General features: G+C 30.8%; 7 protein-coding genes across 7 annotated transcripts; 4 read left to right on the top strand and 3 right to left on the bottom strand.

The window, feature by feature from the left end:
* Window positions 1-341: 341 nt before the first annotated feature.
* LOC134830867 (CLIP domain-containing serine protease HP8-like) lies at window positions 342-1,996 on the bottom strand. The gene is made up of 2 exons (XM_063844472.1): window positions 1,871-1,996; window positions 342-1,803 (listed from the first exon to the last, which is right to left on the bottom strand). Exons 1-2 carry the CDS (start codon window positions 1,920-1,922, stop codon window positions 587-589), a joined length of 1,269 nt encoding a protein of 422 aa, XP_063700542.1. The 5' UTR covers window positions 1,923-1,996; the 3' UTR covers window positions 342-586.
* Window positions 1,997-3,524: 1,528 nt separating this feature from the next.
* LOC134828961 (CLIP domain-containing serine protease B4-like) lies at window positions 3,525-4,916 on the top strand. Its single transcript, XM_063841951.1, has 2 exons — window positions 3,525-3,918; window positions 4,210-4,916. The coding sequence occupies exons 1-2, from the start codon at window positions 3,525-3,527 to the stop codon at window positions 4,914-4,916; spliced, it is 1,101 nt and encodes a 366-aa protein (XP_063698021.1).
* Window positions 4,917-6,554: 1,638 nt separating this feature from the next.
* On the top strand, window positions 6,555-7,295 carry LOC134828960 (CLIP domain-containing serine protease HP8-like). The gene has a single exon (XM_063841950.1). The coding sequence runs from the start codon at window positions 6,555-6,557 to the stop codon at window positions 7,293-7,295; it is 741 nt and encodes a 246-aa protein (XP_063698020.1).
* A 2,621-nt stretch (window positions 7,296-9,916) lies between these two features.
* LOC134830870 (serine protease easter-like) lies at window positions 9,917-11,513 on the bottom strand. Its single transcript, XM_063844474.1, has 3 exons — window positions 11,401-11,513; window positions 10,965-11,333; window positions 9,917-10,907 (listed from the first exon to the last, which is right to left on the bottom strand). The coding sequence occupies exons 1-3, from the start codon at window positions 11,453-11,455 to the stop codon at window positions 10,180-10,182; spliced, it is 1,152 nt and encodes a 383-aa protein (XP_063700544.1). The 5' UTR covers window positions 11,456-11,513; the 3' UTR covers window positions 9,917-10,179.
* Window positions 11,514-12,941: 1,428 nt separating this feature from the next.
* LOC134828959 (serine protease easter-like) lies at window positions 12,942-13,927 on the bottom strand (the record flags this gene model as incomplete). The annotated part of the gene is made up of 2 exons (XM_063841949.1): window positions 12,942-13,672; window positions 13,732-13,927. Coding segments are annotated over 2 exons (924 nt in total), but the record flags the coding sequence as incomplete, so codon positions are not given.
* A 716-nt stretch (window positions 13,928-14,643) lies between these two features.
* Window positions 14,644-16,869, top strand: LOC134828958 (serine protease easter-like). The gene is made up of 5 exons (XM_063841948.1): window positions 14,644-15,205; window positions 15,265-15,419; window positions 15,816-16,032; window positions 16,093-16,497; window positions 16,553-16,869. Exons 2-5 carry the CDS (start codon window positions 15,417-15,419, stop codon window positions 16,867-16,869), a joined length of 942 nt encoding a protein of 313 aa, XP_063698018.1. The 5' UTR covers window positions 14,644-15,205; window positions 15,265-15,416.
* Window positions 16,870-17,112: 243 nt separating this feature from the next.
* Window positions 17,113-19,233, top strand: LOC134830868 (serine protease easter-like). The gene is made up of 3 exons (XM_063844473.1): window positions 17,113-17,335; window positions 18,005-18,391; window positions 18,449-19,233. The coding sequence occupies exons 1-3, from the start codon at window positions 17,275-17,277 to the stop codon at window positions 19,174-19,176; spliced, it is 1,176 nt and encodes a 391-aa protein (XP_063700543.1). The 5' UTR covers window positions 17,113-17,274; the 3' UTR covers window positions 19,177-19,233.
* Window positions 19,234-20,191: the final 958 nt, after the last annotated feature.

The following is a 20,191-nucleotide window of genomic DNA, read 5'->3' as shown; positions in this document are numbered from 1 at the left end:
AAATTTTCACTTTGGGGTTTTTCCTTAAATCTTAGAATAATTATTGTATAATAAAATTTTTATTTTAATTTAATTTTAAATTAATTTTTAAATATAATTTTAAATTAATTTTAATTTAATTTTTAATTTATTCTTATATATTTTTTTATTAATTTTTAATTTTTTTTTATTTTAATTTTAGTTTTTTTTTTAATTTTAATTTAATATTTTTAATTTTAGTTTAAATTTTAATATTTAAAATTTAATTATTTTAAATTTTTAATTTAATTTAATTTTTTATTATTTTTTAATTTAATTATTTTTTTTTATTTTTTAACATAATTATTTTTTTCTTTAAAGATATTTTTCACATAATTATTAACACTTTTAAAAATTTTTGAAATTTTTAATATTTTTTTATTTAATTTTTTTTTTCAAATTTTTTTTCGTTTTTAAATTCAACAAAAATATTGATAAAAGCTCAAATTTCGAACAATTTTATAAGAAAAAATATTTCAAAATTTTTAATATTTCCGAAAAAAATTTTTTTTAAATCAAAAAATTAAAAACAAAAATTAAAACTTTCTTTTTCGTTTATTTTCAGCTTTTACGCTTTAACATTCGCTTCAATCCAATCCATGTAAGCACCCACATTCGTATAAATTCCAGGCCAATTATGTCTCGCACAATCCGCCAAGCCATAACTCACAATTCCCGCCGCATAAATGTAATTATTTCCCTTTCCATCTCGATGATTCAACAACAACGGACCTCCAGAATCGCCTCTGCACGTGTCTTTTCCCTCTTCACCGCCCGCACAAATTTGCTTTTCCGTAATTGGATTCCTCTTATGTCGCCAAATCCAGTTACAAGTTTCCAATCCAACGCCCGTCAAGTCAATTTTTAGCTTTAAATCACTCGAACTCACACTTTCGGTCTCACCCCATCCGGAAACCGTAAAGTTTTTTCCAGCAAAATTCGTCACCGAACGCAATTCAGACGTTGAAGGCAAACAAATCGGTCTTACAAAAGTAGAAAATTTGGCTTCTTTTGAAAGTCGCAACAACGCGATGTCATGATAATAGTCCTGATCGCCTTTCACGAAGGCAGGATGCGAAATTATTTGCTCGATGGCGATATCTTGAACGGGATCGGTGCAACTATTGCGGAAACAATCGTTAATTGTGGCGGAATTCCATTCGCCGAGACGAACACTTGTGAGAGTGACGTTATCGCCGTTGCTCGGAACACAATGCGCTGCCGTAAGAACGTAACGAGAGTTGATCAGAGCACCGCCGCAACGAAAATCACGACTGCCATCGGTGTAGGTGTACTCCAAACGTGCCATCCAGGGATGTTCGTCGATGGCAGCGACACTTCCGCCGTAAATTTTGTCCGGAAAATGAAGTCCGCAGTTACTGACGCCGGGTTCGGGCAATAAACCAGCGTTCGATGAGGTCCCAGTTTGCGGCTTTTGATTAAAAACTGGATTTTCAGTCGTTGAGGTCGTGAATTCGAGCGTTTCTGATGTCGTCGAAGGCCTTGAATTAGTCCATGGAACAGAATTATCGCCAGCAGGAACACTTTCAGCGATATTTATTCCTCCAAAAGGTCCCCGATCCGCACTTTGAGGTGAATTTTGCACTTCTGGATCAGAACAACAGACTTTTTTGACATTTCCAACTGACCCACAGAGGTTTTGAGAGATGACAACTCGATCCCAGTAACTTTTGTTTGGCTTCTCATCGATCGCTTTCAATGATTTGCACGAAGAAATGACCACGCAGGTGCCTTTTTGACCATAATAATTCTGACATTGATTTTCTGTGAAAGAAATTTTTGTAAAAATATTAATTTTTAAATTTTTTTTTAGAAAAAAATAATTTCTTACGTGCTTTTGCACTCAGAACCAACACTGCAAGTAAGTAAAAACCAATTATCATTTCAATTTTTAAAAAATTCTAATTAAATTCAATTAAAAAGCTGTTATTTTGTGAGAGAATCAAGAGATACTGACTTAAAATGAGCGGCAACGATACTAATATACTGAAAAAAATAATTAAAAGTCGATTGATTAGCGATGCAGTAAACAAGAAATGCAAAAATTTAATAAAAAATTTTGTATGACGACACAAAAAATGTCAATTAAACCGCAATCCCTTTGAAAAAATGCATTTTTGTGGGAATTCCAAACAAAATGGGTCTTTATAAGTGACGTCGATTGCAATATCTGGTACAGTTGCCTTTCAATCTTTGTCAAAATCAGATTAGAAATTTGTTTGAAGATGCATTTTTCGATTTTTGTCATGATATTTTGTGAAATATTGCATGGAGTGACTTCATATTCGGCTTGGAAGCCACAAAATTTACCAAAATTTTACAATATTTAAGACAAATTAGCAACTTTCGATGTTAGTTCAAGACCAAAAGTGGAAATTAAAGCGATTTGAGGCGAAAATCGTTCAAATTTGTGAAGATTTAGACCAAAAATGTCCAGATGAGGTCTTCTAAAATAATTTTTATGCCATTTCACGTGCAAATGTGTTACGAGGAAGTCTTTTGGTCCATTTGCAAGTCGGTAAAAATAATTCCAGAACAAGTTATCTTGTTGGTATCGCAAATATTTTACTCATCTTGTACATTTGTGAGTTGGATTTTTACTCAAAAGTCAAAAACTATGAATTTTTGCTTCAGGATCTCATGCAAAAATTTGTTAAAAAAGCCTTTAATACTTAAAAATGACAAAAAAAAATAAAATTTAATCCTCTAGATCTGTTTTAAAATGATATTATTAATTTTAAAAAAAATTTAATAATAAATTGTTAAATTTAAAAAATTAAATTTCATTAAAATTTTTTAAAATTCATATTAAATAATTAGTTTTTTTATTTTATTAGCAAACAAGGAAATCCGTTTTTACTACAATCAAAATAGTTAAAATAAATCCAGTTCTCCCGTATTTATGTCATTAATACGCACTTAAACGCATCTCAAAATTCCGGTAATTCAAGTTCTTGCAGCAAAAAGGTAAATAAAAACATAAAAATTGCAATTTTAATTTAATTCAAAGAAGATAATTTAATTTTTAATAAATTGTCCGGAAAATTTATAAATTATATTTTGTCGCACGTACGATCCCGATGCACCAATTCGTCGAGCGGATAATTGTAAAAAAGCCTCGTTTGTCATTAAAAATTCAGTCAGAAAATCGATGGAGTTTTAAAATTTATATTAAATGTTAAAAGTTTAAGTTATCTCAAAGAAAAAAAATATTTAAAAGAAGATTTTATTAGCAAACAAGGAAATCCGTTTTTACAAAAATTACAATGTTGCTCAAAATAGTTAAAATAATTCGAAAAATTACCTTATTACTTCCAGTTCTCCCGTATTTATGTCATCATAGTTCTTTACGCACTTAAACACATCTCACAAAATTCCAGTAATTCAAGTTCTTGCAGCAAAAACATAAAAATTGCAATCCGTTACGAATAAAAAGAACGGCAAAAAACAACAATTCTTCAGTATTTGCCTAGAATTCAAAGAAGATGCAAGAATTAAAAATTTGCTTACTTCTTTCATTGATCGCGACATCGCTTGCCGCTTCATTTCCTGCTCATGCATCGCAATGTTTAAGCGCCGAGGGCAAAATTGGAAAATGTATCCCCAAGTCTTCGTGTCGCACGTACGATCCCGATGCACCAATTCGTCGAGCGGATAATTGTAACTTTTTCACATCGAGCCTCGTCTGTTGTTTGGATTCTGAAGCTAAAGATTTGCCGATTTTATTCCCAACTTCAGTGGATAATCGATGGAGTTCGAATCTTTTACCTGTTCCGGGAAGCGGTTCTTGCGGCATTTCTACGTCAGATAAGATTTTTGGAGGAATGGAGACCGGCATTGACGAATTTCCGTGGTTGGCGTTGCTGGAATATAAAAGAAGTAAGTAAAATTTTAATAAATTAATAATTCCTAAAATTTTTAAAAAATATTTAATTTTTTTAAATTTATTTACCTAATTTTTTTTTAGAATTATTTAAAATTTTTTTAATAAATTTAAATTAATTAAATAAATTTTAATATTTTAAATTTATTTAAAATTATTTCAAATTTATTTATTTTTATTTTATTTAAATATTTTAAATTTTTTTTATTATTTTTTTAAATATTTTAAATTTTTTTTATTATTTTTTAAATATTTTAATTTATTTATTTTTTTTTTTTTATTTTTAGAAGACGGCACGAAATTTTTCGGATGCGGCGGAGTTTTGATCAACTCGAAATACGTTTTAACAGCAGCTCATTGTATTCGTTCGGATTATACCCTAAATCTCGTTCGCCTTGGTGAATGGGACACAAGCACGACTCATGATTGCGACTACGATGGATGCGCAGATCCCGTTCAAGACATTAGCATTCGACAAATCATCATACATCCGGAATACAACAAAAATGGCTCAAATCATCACGATATTGCACTTTTGCGATTAACCAGACCTGCGAAATTAAGTTATTTCGTGAAACCGATTTGTTTGCCGATATCCAACGAATTGCGAGGAAAAACGAGAGATGAGTCAACTAACTTTGTCGTAGCTGGATGGGGTCGAACCGAGACAAATTTCAAAAGCAACAAAAAATTAAAGGTCGATTTGAAGGGTTTTAATCAACGGGAATGTGCTCAAAAATATCGTCAACGCTACGGAAGTGAAATAAATGACAGTCAACTATGTGCTGGAGGAGAAGAAGGCAAAGATAGTTGTACAGGTGACAGTGGAGGTCCATTAGTAGCTTCACACAATGACGGCAGAGGCAGAAATTTTTATTATTTAGCGGGACTAGTGAGTTACGGACCGTCAAAATGCGGAACAAAAGGAGTTCCCGGAGTCTACACGCGAGTTTCGAAGTACATTGAATGGATTGAAGCAAATATTAGAGAATAAATGAACTTTTTTTTTCAACTATTCGGTGACAAAATATAAAAAAAAAAAAATAATTTTCAAAATTAAAAAAAAATATATATAAATTTTTTAAATTTATTTTTTATTAATTTTATTTTTTAAAAATAAAAAAAAAAAATTTGAAATACATTTTTTTTATACATAATAACAAATTTTTTTGAAAATTTTTGATCGTTAATCAATATTTTTGTTGTTTTTAGTTTTTTTCAAATTTATTTACATTGATATTTGTATATATTGAAAATTGATTTAAAAACATTTTAATTAAAATTGAAAAAGATAAATATCAAAGTTTTTGGAAAATAAAATTTAAATAATTTTTACAAAAAAATTACTAAAAATTGAAAAATTTTCTTGAAAATTTATTGAAAAATTTTGAAAATACACCAAAAATCGTTAATTTTTAATGAAATTTTTAACTTTTTTTTATAAACTGACATAACATAAGATCTATTTATTCGCCATATGAAACAAAACAAAACGTGAGATAAGTCATTGTTCTATAAAGCGGAATAACCGGTATTATCATGCAAATATTACAAGTTATTTTTATTTGCGGAATTTCCCATGTGCCAATTTATTTTTTAATTAATTTTTTTTTTTTGCAAAAATGATAAGAGAGTAACAAAGTTTTAAGATGGAGTATTTTTTATTTATTTTTTTTAAATAAAATATATTTTTTAAATATTATTTAAAAAAAAATAATTATTTAATTTGAAATTAAAAAATTAAAATAAATTAATTATTTTTGTATTTTAAAACTAAATAAAATTATATTTAATTTTTTTATAAAAAAATTAATAAGAAAAAAATATAATTAAAATAAACAAATAATAAAATATAATTATATTTTAAATAATTAAAATAATATTTAAATAAATAATTAAAATTAATTGTTAAAATTTTTTTAAATTTTAAAATTATATTAAATTAAATTAAATTTTCAATGTCAAACAGTCTTTTGCAAGAATATGAAAAAATCTAAAATGACCTAAATTTTAATTTTCAAAAGTAACTTGATATAAACTTAATTATATGGAAAAAATTTAAAATAGAGCTCAAAAAATATCATTTTTTATTTCAAAAATTTTACTATTTTAATGAAAAAAAAATTGCAACTGCACAAAATTACTCATAGTAAATTCTCATTGATTCTAGATAACATTCTCCGAAGCGGGTAAATATTTACACGAGAGACGTCATCAAAGCAAATTTATCACTTTAATGACGAATGAATACGTGACTCTATTGTTCGCTGCAACTACGAACTTGCGAAAAAACGAATAAAATAAAAAGTTCATTTCGAAAAAGTTTCAGTAACATTCTGTCTGTGAGTAAAATAAGAACTACGTCTTAAAAAAAATGAAGTTTCAACAATTAACCTCGATCATTTTTGTAATTTGCACCGCACTCCACGCCGGATCAAGTCGTGATTTGCGCAATTCCATTGAATCGGACGCTCAAATATGCAGAAATATCTTCGGTCAAGAGGGAATTTGTGTCGCTTCCGGTTCGTGTCGGCAACTTTCATGGCAATTTCGGGACTTTTTCATGTCCTGGAGTTCTTTTAAGTGTCAAAAAGGCTTTGTTTGTTGCAAAAAGAGCAATTTAAGACCAAAGATGAATCTTCCTGTGCCTGGAGAAGGATGCGGTTTTATGGTTTCTGATAAAATTTATCGACATGGAACACGTGCTGCGATCGGAGATTTTCCTTGGATCACATTACTTTTAACGGAAAATTCAAATTTTGCATGTTCTGGCGCGTTAATTAACGAAAAATATGTTTTAACGTCAGCGGATTGCATTAAAAGAAATCCTGTAACAACTGTTCGTTTGGGCGAATATAATTTAAATACGACGAACGATTGTTACAGATACGGCATCACGATGGAATGTTCAGATCCAGTACAAGAAATCCCAATTGAAGATGTAAAAATTCACGAAAAAGCCGACATTGCGTTGCTGCGATTGACGAAATCTGTGAAAAAATCAATTTTTGTGAGACCAATTTGTCTTCCGAGTCAAAATGAGGACAAAAATATCGACGAAGGGAAGCTTTTTTCGATCGCTGGATGGAAAAATGGTGATTTTGTGGAGAAACAAACGACAGAAATTCGTGGAGTTAATTCAAACGAATGCAATGGAACAAGAGAGTTCATTTGTGTCAAAGGAGAAGAAGACGTGATCGATGACGGCGGGGCGTTGATGGCGACTCATAATGATGGAAAAGGAAATAATTATTATTATGCAGCGGGAATTTTGAAAAATGAATGGCTTGAAAGTGATGGAAAAAAATTTAAAAAAGAGTTTACGAGAATTTCTAATTATGTTGATTGGATTCAAGATAATCTCGTTGAATAGTTCCTTTTATTTTTATTTATTTTATTATTTTTTTAATTTTAAAAAAATTATGGTTCCCTTATATTAATATATTAAAAAAAAATAAATTAAATTAAATTTAAATTAAATTTTTTGAACACAAAATTGAACTTCAGACAAAATTTCTGATTAAATTTATAAAAATTAAATTTTATTTAAATTATTATTAATTTTTTTATTTTTTTTAAATTTAATTTAATTTTTTATTTTAAATTTTAATTTAATTAATTAATTTTTTTTTTTTTAATTCAATTTTCTTTTATTTAAAAAAAATTATTTTAATTAATTTAATTTTTTTTTTTTCATTTAATTTAATTTTCTTTTTTTAAATGAATTTTAATTTAATTAATTTTTTTTTTTAATTTTTGAATTTTTTTATTATTTTAATTTTTTTAATTAAATTAATTATTTTTTTTAAATTTAAAATTTTTATTTTTTTTTAATTTAAATTTAAATTAAAAAAAATTAAATAAAATGAATAAAAAATTAACTTTAATTTAATTAATTAATTTTTGTTTAAATTTAATTTAATTTTAAAAATTAAAAAAAAATTAAAATGAATAAAAAATTAATTTTAATTTAATTAAAATTTTAATTGTAAAAATAAGCCTTGAAATTTAAAAAAATCAAGCTTTTTTTATTTTATCATAAATATTATGACTTCTTTCAATGGATTCACGATAATTTGCGAGCACAAAGTTTTGTCCTTGGAAAAAGTGTGCGTTTGAAATGTTTTTTGAGCAAACCACAAAAACATCCTCATCTGTTCTTCCGGCCGTTATCTACCCGCAAAATGTATAAAGGAGCATTTAAAACATTATTCAACTATCATTTGCTCATTTATATTAAAACATTTCTTCCGTCGTCATCTCTCTTCTTTCTCTCTGCTGCTGCTGCTGCTTTTGTGTGCCAAGCCAGGCAAAAGTTCGGAAATATTTTGATGTTCATTTATTTCATATTTCATCCTGATTTAATTTTCGTTCTTGTCTTCATTTGCATGAAGCTTTGTCAGATTTGTCTTCAGTGCTTGCCCTAATCCACTTTTGTCGCTCACAAAAAATGTCCATCCAAGCGTCTCTCCTTCTCTCGTTTCGTTTGTGAATCGTTTTCCTTTAAAATTCCCAAATATTTGAATATGAATTAAAAATAATTTTATGCATGCAATTCAAAATATATACAAATTTTATTTAAAATAATTTAAAATGTGTGTGCACTCTCTGTCTGCGTTTCGCTTTGAAAATGTACATTTTTCTGGCTCGAGAGCAAATTTTCTCCGTGTGTGTGTGCAAATTCACTCCCTTACCTACTTTTGACTGAAAACAGAAATTCATAAGACCAGCAGAGTTAATAATAAAATTAAATAATCTTGTTCTTTGTTTGCATTTATCGTGCGCTCGCTTGTGTGAGTCGAGATACGCACAAAAAGAAACCGCACAAGTCTTATCAAAAAACATTAACTGAGTTCATGAGCGGAATGAATATTTGCTTGGAAGGCATATGAGACCCGCATGGAAGTAAAAAATTAAATTTTGACGGATTTTTAAGAAGATCAAATGAGAAAAGGAGTTCAAAGGAAAAAAATTTGGTAAAAAATTAAAATTTTTAAAATAATTTAATTAATTAAAATAAATTAAAAAATTAATTTAAATAAATAATTTAAACTTATTTTAAATAAATATTTAATATTTTATTTTATTTATTTTATATTTTATTTTTAATATTTAATTTATTTTTTTTACCGCATTTCGAAGAAAAAATGCGGTATTAAGCTCGACTTGTCGTGTGTGTGTTTGTGTGTGTTCCGGTGTGCCCCAAAATTTTTGTAAGTTATTCTTACTTATTTGAGTACCCTTAGGGGCTCTAGGCATAAAAAAATGAAAAATTGAAAAAAAAATCCTTTGACATGGTTTTGATTTGAAAACTAAATCAAGAGAAAAACTAAATCAAAAACTGTGTCAAAAACTGTGTCAAAGCCATTTTTGACAAATCTTGCTCCAAATGGATAAAAAATTATCAGAGGGCTCTAATTTATCATTTTTAATCATTTTATAACTCAAAACTGCCAAAAAATTGAAACTGAAAAAAATTTTTTCCTTTGACATAGTTTTGTTTTGAAAACTAAATCAAGAAAAAAACCAAATCAAAAACTGTGTCAAAGCCATTTTTGACAAATCTTGCTCCAAATGGATAAAAATTTGTCAGAGGGCTCTAATTTATCATTTTTAATCATTTTATAACTCAAAACTGCCAAAAAATTGAAACTGAAAAAAAAATTTTTTCTTTGACATAGTTTTGTTTTGAAAAGTAAATGAAATTGCAAAAAAGGAGTACTGTGTCAAAATTTTTGTACGAAATTGTAAAATGAGGAGTACAAAAAAGCGTAGATATATAACATCGAAATGCGGTATAGTATGTCGTTCTTTAGACGACTACTTTCTCTATTTTTTATGTTAATTTAATTAATTAATTTAATTTACTTAAAAATCTTCATTCAATTTTCTTAAATTTTTAATTTAATTTTTTTTTCAATTTTCTTAAATTTTTAATTTAATTTTTTTTTCATTTTTTTCTGTTATAATTAATTATTAAATTTTATTAAACTTTATTAAGGGTAATAAAAAGTAATTTTTGGTGTGACTTAAATTAAATTATTTTACTTAAAAATTTAAAATTTTATTTTTACAATTTTTTTTCTAAACTTCGAGAAAAAAATCAAAAGTTGATTGACTTTTGACTAAATCTTAAACTAAAAATTATTTCAAAAGCCATGAAAATTAAAATAAGTAATTTTTCTAAATTTTATATTAAATTTTAATGCTTATCTTGACTGCTAATAGAATATTTTTGATAATTTTTAAAAATCTCTTTATTCTCTAATTTTACTCGAAATCCAATCAACATAAGCCCCAACTCTCGTGTAAACGCCAGGTACATTTTCCAAACCGCAAGCCTTCGAACCCCAACTCACAACGCCCGCCGCATACAAATATCGATTCCCTTCGTTATCGGCATGTTGCGTAATCAACGGTCCTCCCGAATCTCCGCTACACGAATCTTTTCCTTCTTCGCCTCCGGCACAAATTTGCGTTTCCATCAGGGTTTTTCGAGGCCACGCTGCTTGACAATTCTCTTTCGAGACATAAGGAACATCAACTTTTAATTTTATTGAACTTTTAAAGCCTTTTTCTGTCATTCCCCATCCAACAACTTCAAATTTTGTGCCGGAAAAGTCAATTTTGGTTTGTAACTCTGTCGCTGTTGGAAGACATAAAGGCCTCACAAAGGGCGAAAAACGTGCTGCGCGTGAAAGACGCACAAGAGCAATGTCATTTGGGCTTCCAGGCGATCCAGTTTGATACCCTTCATGCACGATCATCTCTTCAATGGCGAAATCTTGAGGCGGTTGCGAACATTCTGAGGTGAAACCGAATTCTTGACAATCGGGATCTGTGTCGACGTTCCATTCGCCCAACCGAACGCCAGTTAAACGAGGTTTATCGTACGTTGCTCGACGTGAAATGCAATGAGCTGCTGTCAAAACGTAACGATCGTTGATAAGTGCACCGCCGCAATGGAAAGATTTTCTGCCGTTCACTAAAAATTAAAGAAAAACTCATAAAAAAATTTTTTTGAGGAAATTTTGAAACTTACTCCAAGTATATTGCAACATCGCCATCCACGGATGTTCACTAATTCCCGTTTGATTGCCTCCAAAAATCTTGTCGTTCACATGCAAACCGCAATTTCCGCTTCCAGGCACAGGTAACGAGCCTGAAGAGCTTATGGATGGCACTGCAGGCCTCTTTGTCGTCGTTGTTGTTGTAATTTTTTCAATTTTTTGCACATTTCTGGCATCTTGACAGCAATATTTCGGTATTTTGTCATAAACTCCCGAACAAACGTTGTAACTCAAAATTTGTCTGTCGGCAAATGAGCGACGATTAAGTTGAAGTAACGAAGGACATGACTCCAATGGAACACAAAATCCCGGTTGGTAGTAATAATCTTGACAAATTTGTTCTAAAAATTAAAAATTTTATTAAAATTAGAGAAAAATTTGGTTTTAATTCGTTGAGAAAATACTTACGAGCATCAATAAGTGACAAAAACAAGAAAATAATTGACGAGATTAATTTTTGCATTATAATAAATTTAATTGTCAGTCTCTTAAAAATAATCTTCAGTCTTGATCTGAACGCGTTCGAGTGAGAACTAAATAATATTCTTGCGTTGATTGAGTATTTATTGAAATGTGAGATAATTTTTTGCACAGCAACTCACGCATCAATGGGGATTTTTTTTTATAAAACTGGAAAATAATTTTATGACACGTGATAATTCATGAGAGAAATTACAAATTAAAGAGCATCGGATTTTTATAAAAAAGAGGTGAATGTCATGCTAAAAGAATTATGACTTCATTTATAAATTTCAAAAAAAAAAATGTAAGAAAAACTAAAAAAAATTTTTTTTGAGAATTTTAAAGTTTTTTTTAATAAAAAAAATATTAAATTAAAAAAAAAAATAATTTTAGACAATTTTAGAAAATTAAAATAAATTAATATTTAATAAAAAAAATACATTAAAATTTAAAAAAAAATAAATTAAATTAAAAAAAAATAAATTTAAGTGAAATTTTCGCAGATTCAAAAAATTTTATTAAAAAAAAAACAAATTTTTTAAACATAGCTCAAGATTTCTGAAAAATTTGGGTCATTTTCAAAAAACTAAAGCCATTCTATAGGTTTTTTTTCAATTATTTATTTTTTTAAATTTGATCAAAAATCTTTAAAGATTTCTTTAAAATTTTATTAGACTTTTGAGTTATAAGTTTAGATAAAAAAAGGACCAAAATTCATAATATTTTTTTTAATAATTTTTTTCATTTTTCTAAAAAAATTTAATATTTTTTTTTCCCAAAAACATTTTTTTGTACAAAATTTGTAATTTATTATTTTTTTATTTATTTTTTTTTATTGAATATTACTAAAAAATAATATACATAATAAAAAATGAAACGTTTTACGTTAAAAAAAATTACAAAAGTCCCCGCTATAACCACAAAAATATCATCAATAGTTATACTAACATTGAGAATCATCGTATAACTTAAAATTTAAACGTAACTTTTTAAGTTCCAACCAACAGAGTAAAATATAAAATCCATCACGTCAAAAAAATTTTTCCAAAACCCTTTTAACTCAATAAAATTTAATTTTTCGCCATTTTCACTAATTTATTGCAACATCCTGTTACGAAACAACTTGCACTACACGAAAAAAAACGGAAATAAATTTACTCAAAACTATCTCACAGAATAAATTTCCATTCAATGACATTGATTTTTGGTCACATTGACAATTTTTCCATTATCTCTCTCCTACCTACCATTGCTCCACATTTTATTCATGCAAAAAATGTTTTTTTAAAAAAAATCGGGACGATGTTTAATTATGCAGCAACACATCCAATCACTGTTTTACAATCAATCGAATGAACGCGCGTGCCATTAAAGCAAATAATTGCCATTTAAATATTTTTTTTGTCATTTTTTTTTCGTTGTTATTTTTATCACACTGATTTATTTTATTTGTCTTTAATCTTTTTTTTTTTTTTTTTTTTTTTTTTTTGTTAAGATCGCAATTTCGATTTAATCCAGGGAATGTACTCCGTGATTCTCGTATAAACGCCGGGCCATCCCGCAAGTCCGCATTCCTGTGGTCCAAAGCTCACAATGCCTGCGAGATAGAAATACGCTCGTCCCTGCGAATCTTTGTAATAACCCATCAACGGTCCTCCGCTGTCGCCATTACAACTGTCTTTGCCACGTTCACCTCCCGCACACAACTGCTCCTTTCCAATTTTCTTCGGAGCTTGTGATCGTAAATATGTTTGAGCACATTCCTCATTTGTAACGCCCGAAACACGAACTTTAAGCTTTATCGGACTTTTGTACCCGAATTCAGTCTTTCCCCATCCAGCAACGTCAAATTCTTGTCGCACCGTAATTTCGCTACTTTTTAACGCAGGATCCGTCGGCAAACAAATCGGTTTCACGTAATAAGTGAATTTCGCTTTGCGAGCCAGACGCAAGAGAGCAATGTCGTTGTTTAAATTTTGCGTGTCATAACCTTCGTGAGGGATTTCTTTAGCAACTGGAATGACTTGAAGCGGGTCCGCGCAAACACTGGGATCATCAGGATCGCAATCGAGGGAAGTTCGTACGTCATATTCGCCTAAATGGACGTTAATTAAGCGAAAACGAGAATTTCCGTAACGCGGGATACAATGAGCTGCTGTGATGACATAACGATCACTGATGAGAGCACCTCCGCAATGAACGCCTCGTGATCCATCAGCTACAAAAAATATTTAAATTAATCAAAAATCCTGTTTTTTAAAAATAAAGATGACTCACGTTTCGCATATTCCAGCAAAGCTAACCACGGATATTCGTCAAACTCGACTTTTGTACCGCCAAATATTTTATTGCTGATTTGAACGCCACATTGTCCAACGTCGGGCAGTAAAGAAGCCCCCTTTGATGGTTTTGAGGGCTTTGCGCGGCGTGGTTTGGGCGTGGCTAATGTCGTTGTTACCGGATCAATTGGAAAAAGGAAGCCATTTTGAAAATTATTCGTGAATCCGGGAGTTGGATATTTTTCTGCACAACAAACTTGAGGATAATGTCCCTCCCAACCGCACTGACTTTGACGTAATATGGCTTTTTCTTGATACGAAACTCTCCTTTTGAGCACTGTTAATAGTGAGGGACAGTCTTGGATTGAAACACAAGCTCCCGCCCGTAAAAAGGGATCGATACATGTGTCTTCTGGATTTAAAAAAAAATATTTGAACAAAAATTTTCACTTTTGAAACTTTGAAAAACTTACGTGCTTCACTTAATACTAAAATAACAACAAAAATTGTTAAAAATTCACTTTTTCTTATAAACGACATTTTACAACTACTGAAACTATTCTATTGAGCTCATGAAATAACTAACAAAAAAAAATCAACAAAGGCGAGAGTTTGAGTTTTTTTCCCAAATTAATTATTTTTGATGACTTTGGGAACAATCAAAATACAAATGACCCGAATTTCGGAGAGTTTTTGCTACTTATACGACAACTAATTTGACTCTGATTCTGTTGCGTATTATTTTTTATTTTTAATGTACAGTCCCATGTCAGAATTTGAACCGGTTCTTGTGTTTTTTTTCGATACGAATTCATTAACAAAGGTAAATTTTTGTTACGTGCTGTTCCATCATCTCGCATTGAGTAAACACACTCGCGGGGAGAATCACCGAATTATGCATGCACGAGTGGAATTCATATCAAACCGCAGCATCTACAGATAGAGAACAAGAATGTCATTAACCACTTGTCGCAGACGAGTTTTTATTTCATATATGGAATTACCAGGCGTTTTCGCAGCGATGCCGGCTATGAGTCATTTTATTTGTTTTGGTTTGGTGAACAGGAAATGTAATGCAGTACAGACATTTTTCCAATGAAGCTATTTAAAAATTCATGTTTTTTCCTTTTCGAGTCATAATCAAAGAATGTCAATTTAAAGAAGAGCAGTTGGGAACTCCACGAAAGGAAAAAAATGCGTAATTGTGTTCTACAAATCCAGTTTTAACAAGTTATTTGCGTAAACATGTGAAAAGAAGAGGCGAGACAAGTTTTCTAGTTGCCTATCGATAATGAATAGAGATGTTTATTACGTCAGTCGATGCAGTTGGAAGGTATAATATCAATGCACTTTTGAAAGTTGTCAGTCGTGCAGTTGCAACGTCAAGGAAAAGAACATATTTTTAACGGAAAATATGCGCTTTGGAATATTTTTATGGTTTCTCGTCTTTAAAAGTATTCTCGTCACTTCACGTAAGCTTTTCTTTGCCCTTGAAATTAATTGTTTTATTTGACGATTAATTATTACAGAGAATCCATGTCGAATTGATGGAGTTCGATCGGAAGATGTATCCAAATAAGTTCCTGTAATTCCTTGTATCAGTTGTTGCGAAAGAAACCTTTGCTTCCAGCGGAGAAGCAAAAGTTGGCTCAAAGTCAGTGTGGATGGCAGAATAATCAGCCGATGGTAACTTACAAAAATTATTTCCCAATTTTTCTTTTTAAATTTAATTTTGAGTAATATTCATGTTAAATTCCATATTCTTCTTTAACCGTGCTGACACTCTTTAAGAAAGAAAATATTTCTTTCAGTGAGAAATCTCTAAATTCTTCAGGATCCATAATACCATTTTTACTTCCTAAAAGCAACATTCTTTTGTGTTCCAAATGCTGAGTGACAGATTCTGCAATCTGTTAAGTCTCTATAACCCATTCTATTCATCAGTTTATTTAATCTTGCATGGCCAGTTAGGAAAGCAACTATGACTCTAATTTGAGTAATATTCATGTTAATCAACTCTCTTGTTCTTGTCAAAGATCTGTTTGGAAAAATTTTCAAATTTAATTATACTTACCTTTGTAGGTCTGTTGTCCTGATCAAAGCAATTCCGCGTATTCCGCTCCATTCACGTTCCCAGGTCAATACTATACAACAACAACAACTCCTTCGAGCTTACCTTCAAATCCATTACTTCCTCAAATTGGTGAGTGTGGTCGTCAAACCGAGGATCGGATAATTGGCGGAGAGATTGCTAACTTAGATGATCATCCATGGGCAGTTTTGCTGGAATATAGAAAAAGTAAGAACAATTTTTAAAATTTATTAAATTTACCTTTTAAATTTTAACTTTTTTTAATAGATAATGGAATTCGTGATTTCCATTGCGGCGGTACTCTGATCAGCAATCGGTATGTCTTAACAGCAGCTCATTGTATTCAATCGATTCCTCCGTCATGGCGCTTAGTTAGTGTTCGTCTTGGGGAACATGATCTCACGCAAAACCCAGATTGCGAGGGATATGGTTACATGAGAGATTGTGCAGATTATCACCTTGACATTCCCATTGAGGAAGTCGTTGTAAACAACGGTTATAGTCCGTACGACGATCAACAATATAACGACATTGCATTGATTCGATTAGCGAAAACTGTTAAATTTACGGCTTTTGTGAAACCGATTTGTCTTCCAATGGACAATGAGTTGAAGGAAAAAAGTTTAGTTGGAGATCGTATGGAAGTTGTTGGATGGGGAAAAACTGAAACAAGTAAGATTTTTAACCTCAAACCTTAAGAAAATTCTAAAATTTTAAACTTTTGTAGGATCCCAATCAAATATAAAGCTAAAAGTCAAGATAAGAGGAGTCGATTTGAATACCTGTTCAGCCAGATTCCAACCCGTACGAAGAGTCATCGATACTCAAGTTTGTGCTGGAGGCGATCGTGGCAAAGACTCATGTCGAGGAGATTCCGGAGGAGGTCTTATTGGCACCTACAAAGACTCTCGAGGCAATTATTACGCATATCTTGCTGGCGTTGTAAGTTACGGGCCCGATCCTTGCGGACAAGAAGGTTTTCCGGGAGTTTACACACGTGTCAGTCGTTATCTCGATTGGATCGAAAGAAATATTCGACAATAAATGTTTTGAAATTAAATCGTTTTTCAACTACTGGGCAACTTACTTATTACTAAACACAAAGTAAACAAACACCCGAAGCTAAACGACGACAGACATCGATCGTGTTTATTTACAAAAATCTCACAATACCGGCGTAATTTACATACATGCGAGCTGAGAGAATTTACTTTACCTACACATAGAAAACTTTTAGTGTTCCTTCTTCTTTTGAATTTTTTTCGACATTTGATCAAAACAGTTCTATACGAGTGGTCTTTCGGTGACCATCGATAGGTACAATTTGCATCTCTCTCGCTCTCTAATAAAATAAAAATTAAAACCCGAATTTTTGTCATTAAGAATCAGGTCGTTCACATAACATTCTTCAGTCGAACGTCAAACAGTTCGGAAGCATAAATAAAAAAGATGCGAGTTTATTTACAATTCTTAGGATTAGTTGCCCTTTTGGGTGTCCTTGCTGTTGGGCGTAAGTACAAAAAATTTTGTAAAAAAATAATATTGTGACATAAAAAATTGATAAGAGACAAAAAATTGTGAAGAAGTGCCAAAGGCTATCAACTGACCTTTTACAAAAATTTTTTCATTGTGAAATCTTTTTTTTTAAGTTGAATTTTAAATTGTGAAAAAATCTCAAGTTCTTTGTTGTTGAAATGATACCCGAGTTACATAAACCCTACATTTATTTACACAATTAAAATGTTTACGAAGACGTCTTTAAGATTCACGAAGAAAGCTATATCTATAGATAATAATGTATGGATACAGGTTCTTTAATGGCCTTGTGTAGTGTTAAAAACTTGTTGTTTGTTTATGTACCAGTAGGACATTCGTGTCATATGATTCGATGCTGATCTCCGTTGTACGATGAGAATAAGTGTTAAGGTCATTGATAGAGAGATGACGTAAGTGACCGGCATTAGTTTTTTTTCATCGTATCGTTGATTCTTGATTCTGTTTGAAGCCTTTATTCGCGTTAGCAGAAACAATCAAATAAATATTCAGAAAGAGTATGAAGAACTTACCACGTCATCTTCGGGGATTTTTTATTTCGCATTGTACTAATTGAATTTCCAAACGAATCGTGATTATTGAAGTTTTAAGTAATAATTTCGTGTGAATCTTTTTTCACTTACAGAAAATGCTTGTCGTACTCCAAATCAGAAAAATGGACGTTGTATTTCGTTGTTCGATTGCAACAGCTTGTCTACCCTTTTGCGTAAACAACCTTTGACACAAGCTGATCGTACGCATTTGGCTCAAAGTCAATGTGGATGGAGCGGTAATTATCCTCTTGTGTGTTGTCCTGATGGCGTTCAGCAACAACAAGGAGGTCGTCCTCAACAACAAAAAGGTCCAGTTCGCCCTCAACCAGTGCAGCCAACACAAGCTCCCGTTCGTCAAAGTAAATTACCTAAACCTGGAGATGGTCAATGCGGTCTTGACACTTCCGACAGAATTTATGGCGGAGAAGCTACTAAAATCGATGAGTATCCTTGGTTGGCGTTGTTGGAATATACAAAGAGTAAGAAATCATTTTTAGGTCATTTTTCAACTTTTTAACCATTTTTCGAAACTTTAGCTGGAGGCAGCAAAGGATTCCATTGCGGCGGTGTTCTCATCAGCGATCAATATGTCTTGACAGCTTCTCATTGTGTGAACAGTGCTGATTTGCCAACTACTTGGAAACTCACAGGTGTTCGTTTGGGCGAATGGAATCTCGAAACCGATACTGATTGCGATACTTCTGGCGTTGGATCTGATTGTTCAGATCCTGTTCAAGATATTCCCATTGAAAAACTCATTCCTCACGAACGTTACGAGCCAGCTGGAGAGCAACAATACAACGATATTGCTCTTTTACGTCTTTCTCGTCCCGCACAATTGAGTTACTTCGTCAAACCAATTTGCTTGCCCTCGACAAATGAATTGCGCGCCGATACCGTTGTTCAAGGCAAGAAATATGTCGTTGCTGGATGGGGTAAGACTGAGACCCGTTCTCAGAGTGACATCAAGTTGAAAGTTTCCGTTGATGGTGTTAGTCATCCAACGTGTAATAATGTCTACAAGAGTCAACGTCGTACGATTGGCGATACGCAAATTTGTGCTGGCGGCGAAAAGGGCAAGGACAGTTGTCGCGGAGACTCGGGAGGTCCATTGATGGGCGTTTCGCAAGGTCCTAAAGGGCAATTCACGTATTTAGCTGGTTTAGTGAGTTATGGACCAAGTCCTTGCGGAATGGAAGGATGGCCTGGCGTTTATACACGTGTTGCTAGTTACATTGACTGGATTGAATCTAAAGTTTATTAAGTGACAAATTTTGTTTTTTTCTTTGACTTTTCTGAATGTACTTGCAAATAAACGCAATTTTATAAGAAAAAATTAAGTTTTGATTAAAAATTTTTGAAATTTTTTAGAAATTTTGACTAAAAATCAATTTTTAAGATGCAAAAATTTAAAGTGAGTAATTTAAAAATATTTAGGAAATAAGGCCGCTCCAAATTTTTTTCAATGTTTTTGTCCCCTGCCCCATTTCAAAAGCCGAAAATCCAATGGGGCAAAATAAAAAAAAAGTTAAAAATTTCATCAAAATTGAGCATTTTTTGGTCATTTTCCTTACTTTTTCAAGGAATTTTCAAAAATTTTTTAAAATACTGTCATTTTTTAAAATTTTTTGTGTTGAAAATCGAAATTTTACATGAATTTTCTTCTCTAAAAATATTTCCTAAAAATTATTTTTCAAAAATTTTTGACGGTTATTTTTATGAAATTTTTTTGTTAAAATTTTTAACTTGAAATACTTTCAGATCAATTTTAAATCATCAAATTTCAATGTAAATACCACAAAAACTACTAAAATATTCATTCAGGGCCCAAATTTGTTAAAATTTTGTCATTTTGTATGAAATAGTATTTCAAAACTTTTTTTTTTATTTTGCCCCCCCCCCCCCATTTTGAAAAAAATATTTTGGGACAAAAACATCGGAAAAAATTTGGAACGGCCTAAATTAGAATTTAAAAGATAGAATAAAAAAGCATCCTTTTTAAAAGACGAAAAAAATAAAACAATAAAATGGCAAAAAAATGTCAAAATATGAAATAAGTTGACTCTTTTAAAGACAAAAAGTCAATGACTTTTTAAAAATTGATAACGAATTTAAGGGAAAAAATTCAATAAAAATAAATTAACAGAAAAATTTTTTTGTAAAGAATTGACGTCATTGAACAACTTTCTATGAAAATCGGAATTACCCTTTAATTATCTCAGTCGAAGTCTTAGAAGTCACAAAGCTTTCTCGTGAATCGCATTTAGTCAAACGACAAT

Source organism: Culicoides brevitarsis, chromosome 2 (assembly GCF_036172545.1).
Source record: "Culicoides brevitarsis isolate CSIRO-B50_1 chromosome 2, AGI_CSIRO_Cbre_v1, whole genome shotgun sequence".
Lineage (NCBI taxonomy): Eukaryota > Metazoa > Arthropoda > Insecta > Diptera > Ceratopogonidae > Culicoides > Culicoides brevitarsis.
Note: the sequence above shows the minus strand (reverse complement) of the source record. Positions and strands in the feature narration are given on the sequence as shown.

Coding starts and splice junctions, on each gene's coding strand:
- LOC134830870 (XM_063844474.1), bottom strand. CDS start 11,455: ATGCAAAAATTAATCTCGTCAATTATTTTCTTGTTTTTGTCACTTATT. Junction 11,334..11,400: donor TTTGTCACTTATTGATGCTC/GTAAGTATTTTC, acceptor TTTAATTTTTAG/AACAAATTTGTCAAGATTAT. Junction 10,908..10,964: donor GATGTTGCAATATACTTGGA/GTAAGTTTCAAA, acceptor TTTAATTTTTAG/TGAACGGCAGAAAATCTTTC.
- LOC134828960 (XM_063841950.1), top strand. CDS start 6,555: ATGAATCTTCCTGTGCCTGGAGAAGGATGCGGTTTTATGGTTTCTGAT.
- LOC134828958 (XM_063841948.1), top strand. Junction 16,033..16,092: donor TTTGCTGGAATATAGAAAAA/GTAAGAACAATT, acceptor TTTTTTTAATAG/ATAATGGAATTCGTGATTTC. Junction 16,498..16,552: donor ATGGGGAAAAACTGAAACAA/GTAAGATTTTTA, acceptor AAACTTTTGTAG/GATCCCAATCAAATATAAAG.
- LOC134830868 (XM_063844473.1), top strand. CDS start 17,275: ATGCGAGTTTATTTACAATTCTTAGGATTAGTTGCCCTTTTGGGTGTC. Junction 17,336..18,004: donor GGGTGTCCTTGCTGTTGGGC/GTAAGTACAAAA, acceptor TTTCACTTACAG/AAAATGCTTGTCGTACTCCA. Junction 18,392..18,448: donor GTTGTTGGAATATACAAAGA/GTAAGAAATCAT, acceptor TCGAAACTTTAG/CTGGAGGCAGCAAAGGATTC.
- LOC134830867 (XM_063844472.1), bottom strand. CDS start 1,922: ATGATAATTGGTTTTTACTTACTTGCAGTGTTGGTTCTGAGTGCAAAA. Junction 1,804..1,870: donor GGTTCTGAGTGCAAAAGCAC/GTAAGAAATTAT, acceptor TTTCTTTCACAG/AAAATCAATGTCAGAATTAT.
- LOC134828961 (XM_063841951.1), top strand. CDS start 3,525: ATGCAAGAATTAAAAATTTGCTTACTTCTTTCATTGATCGCGACATCG. Junction 3,919..4,209: donor GTTGCTGGAATATAAAAGAA/GTAAGTAAAATT, acceptor TTTTATTTTTAG/AAGACGGCACGAAATTTTTC.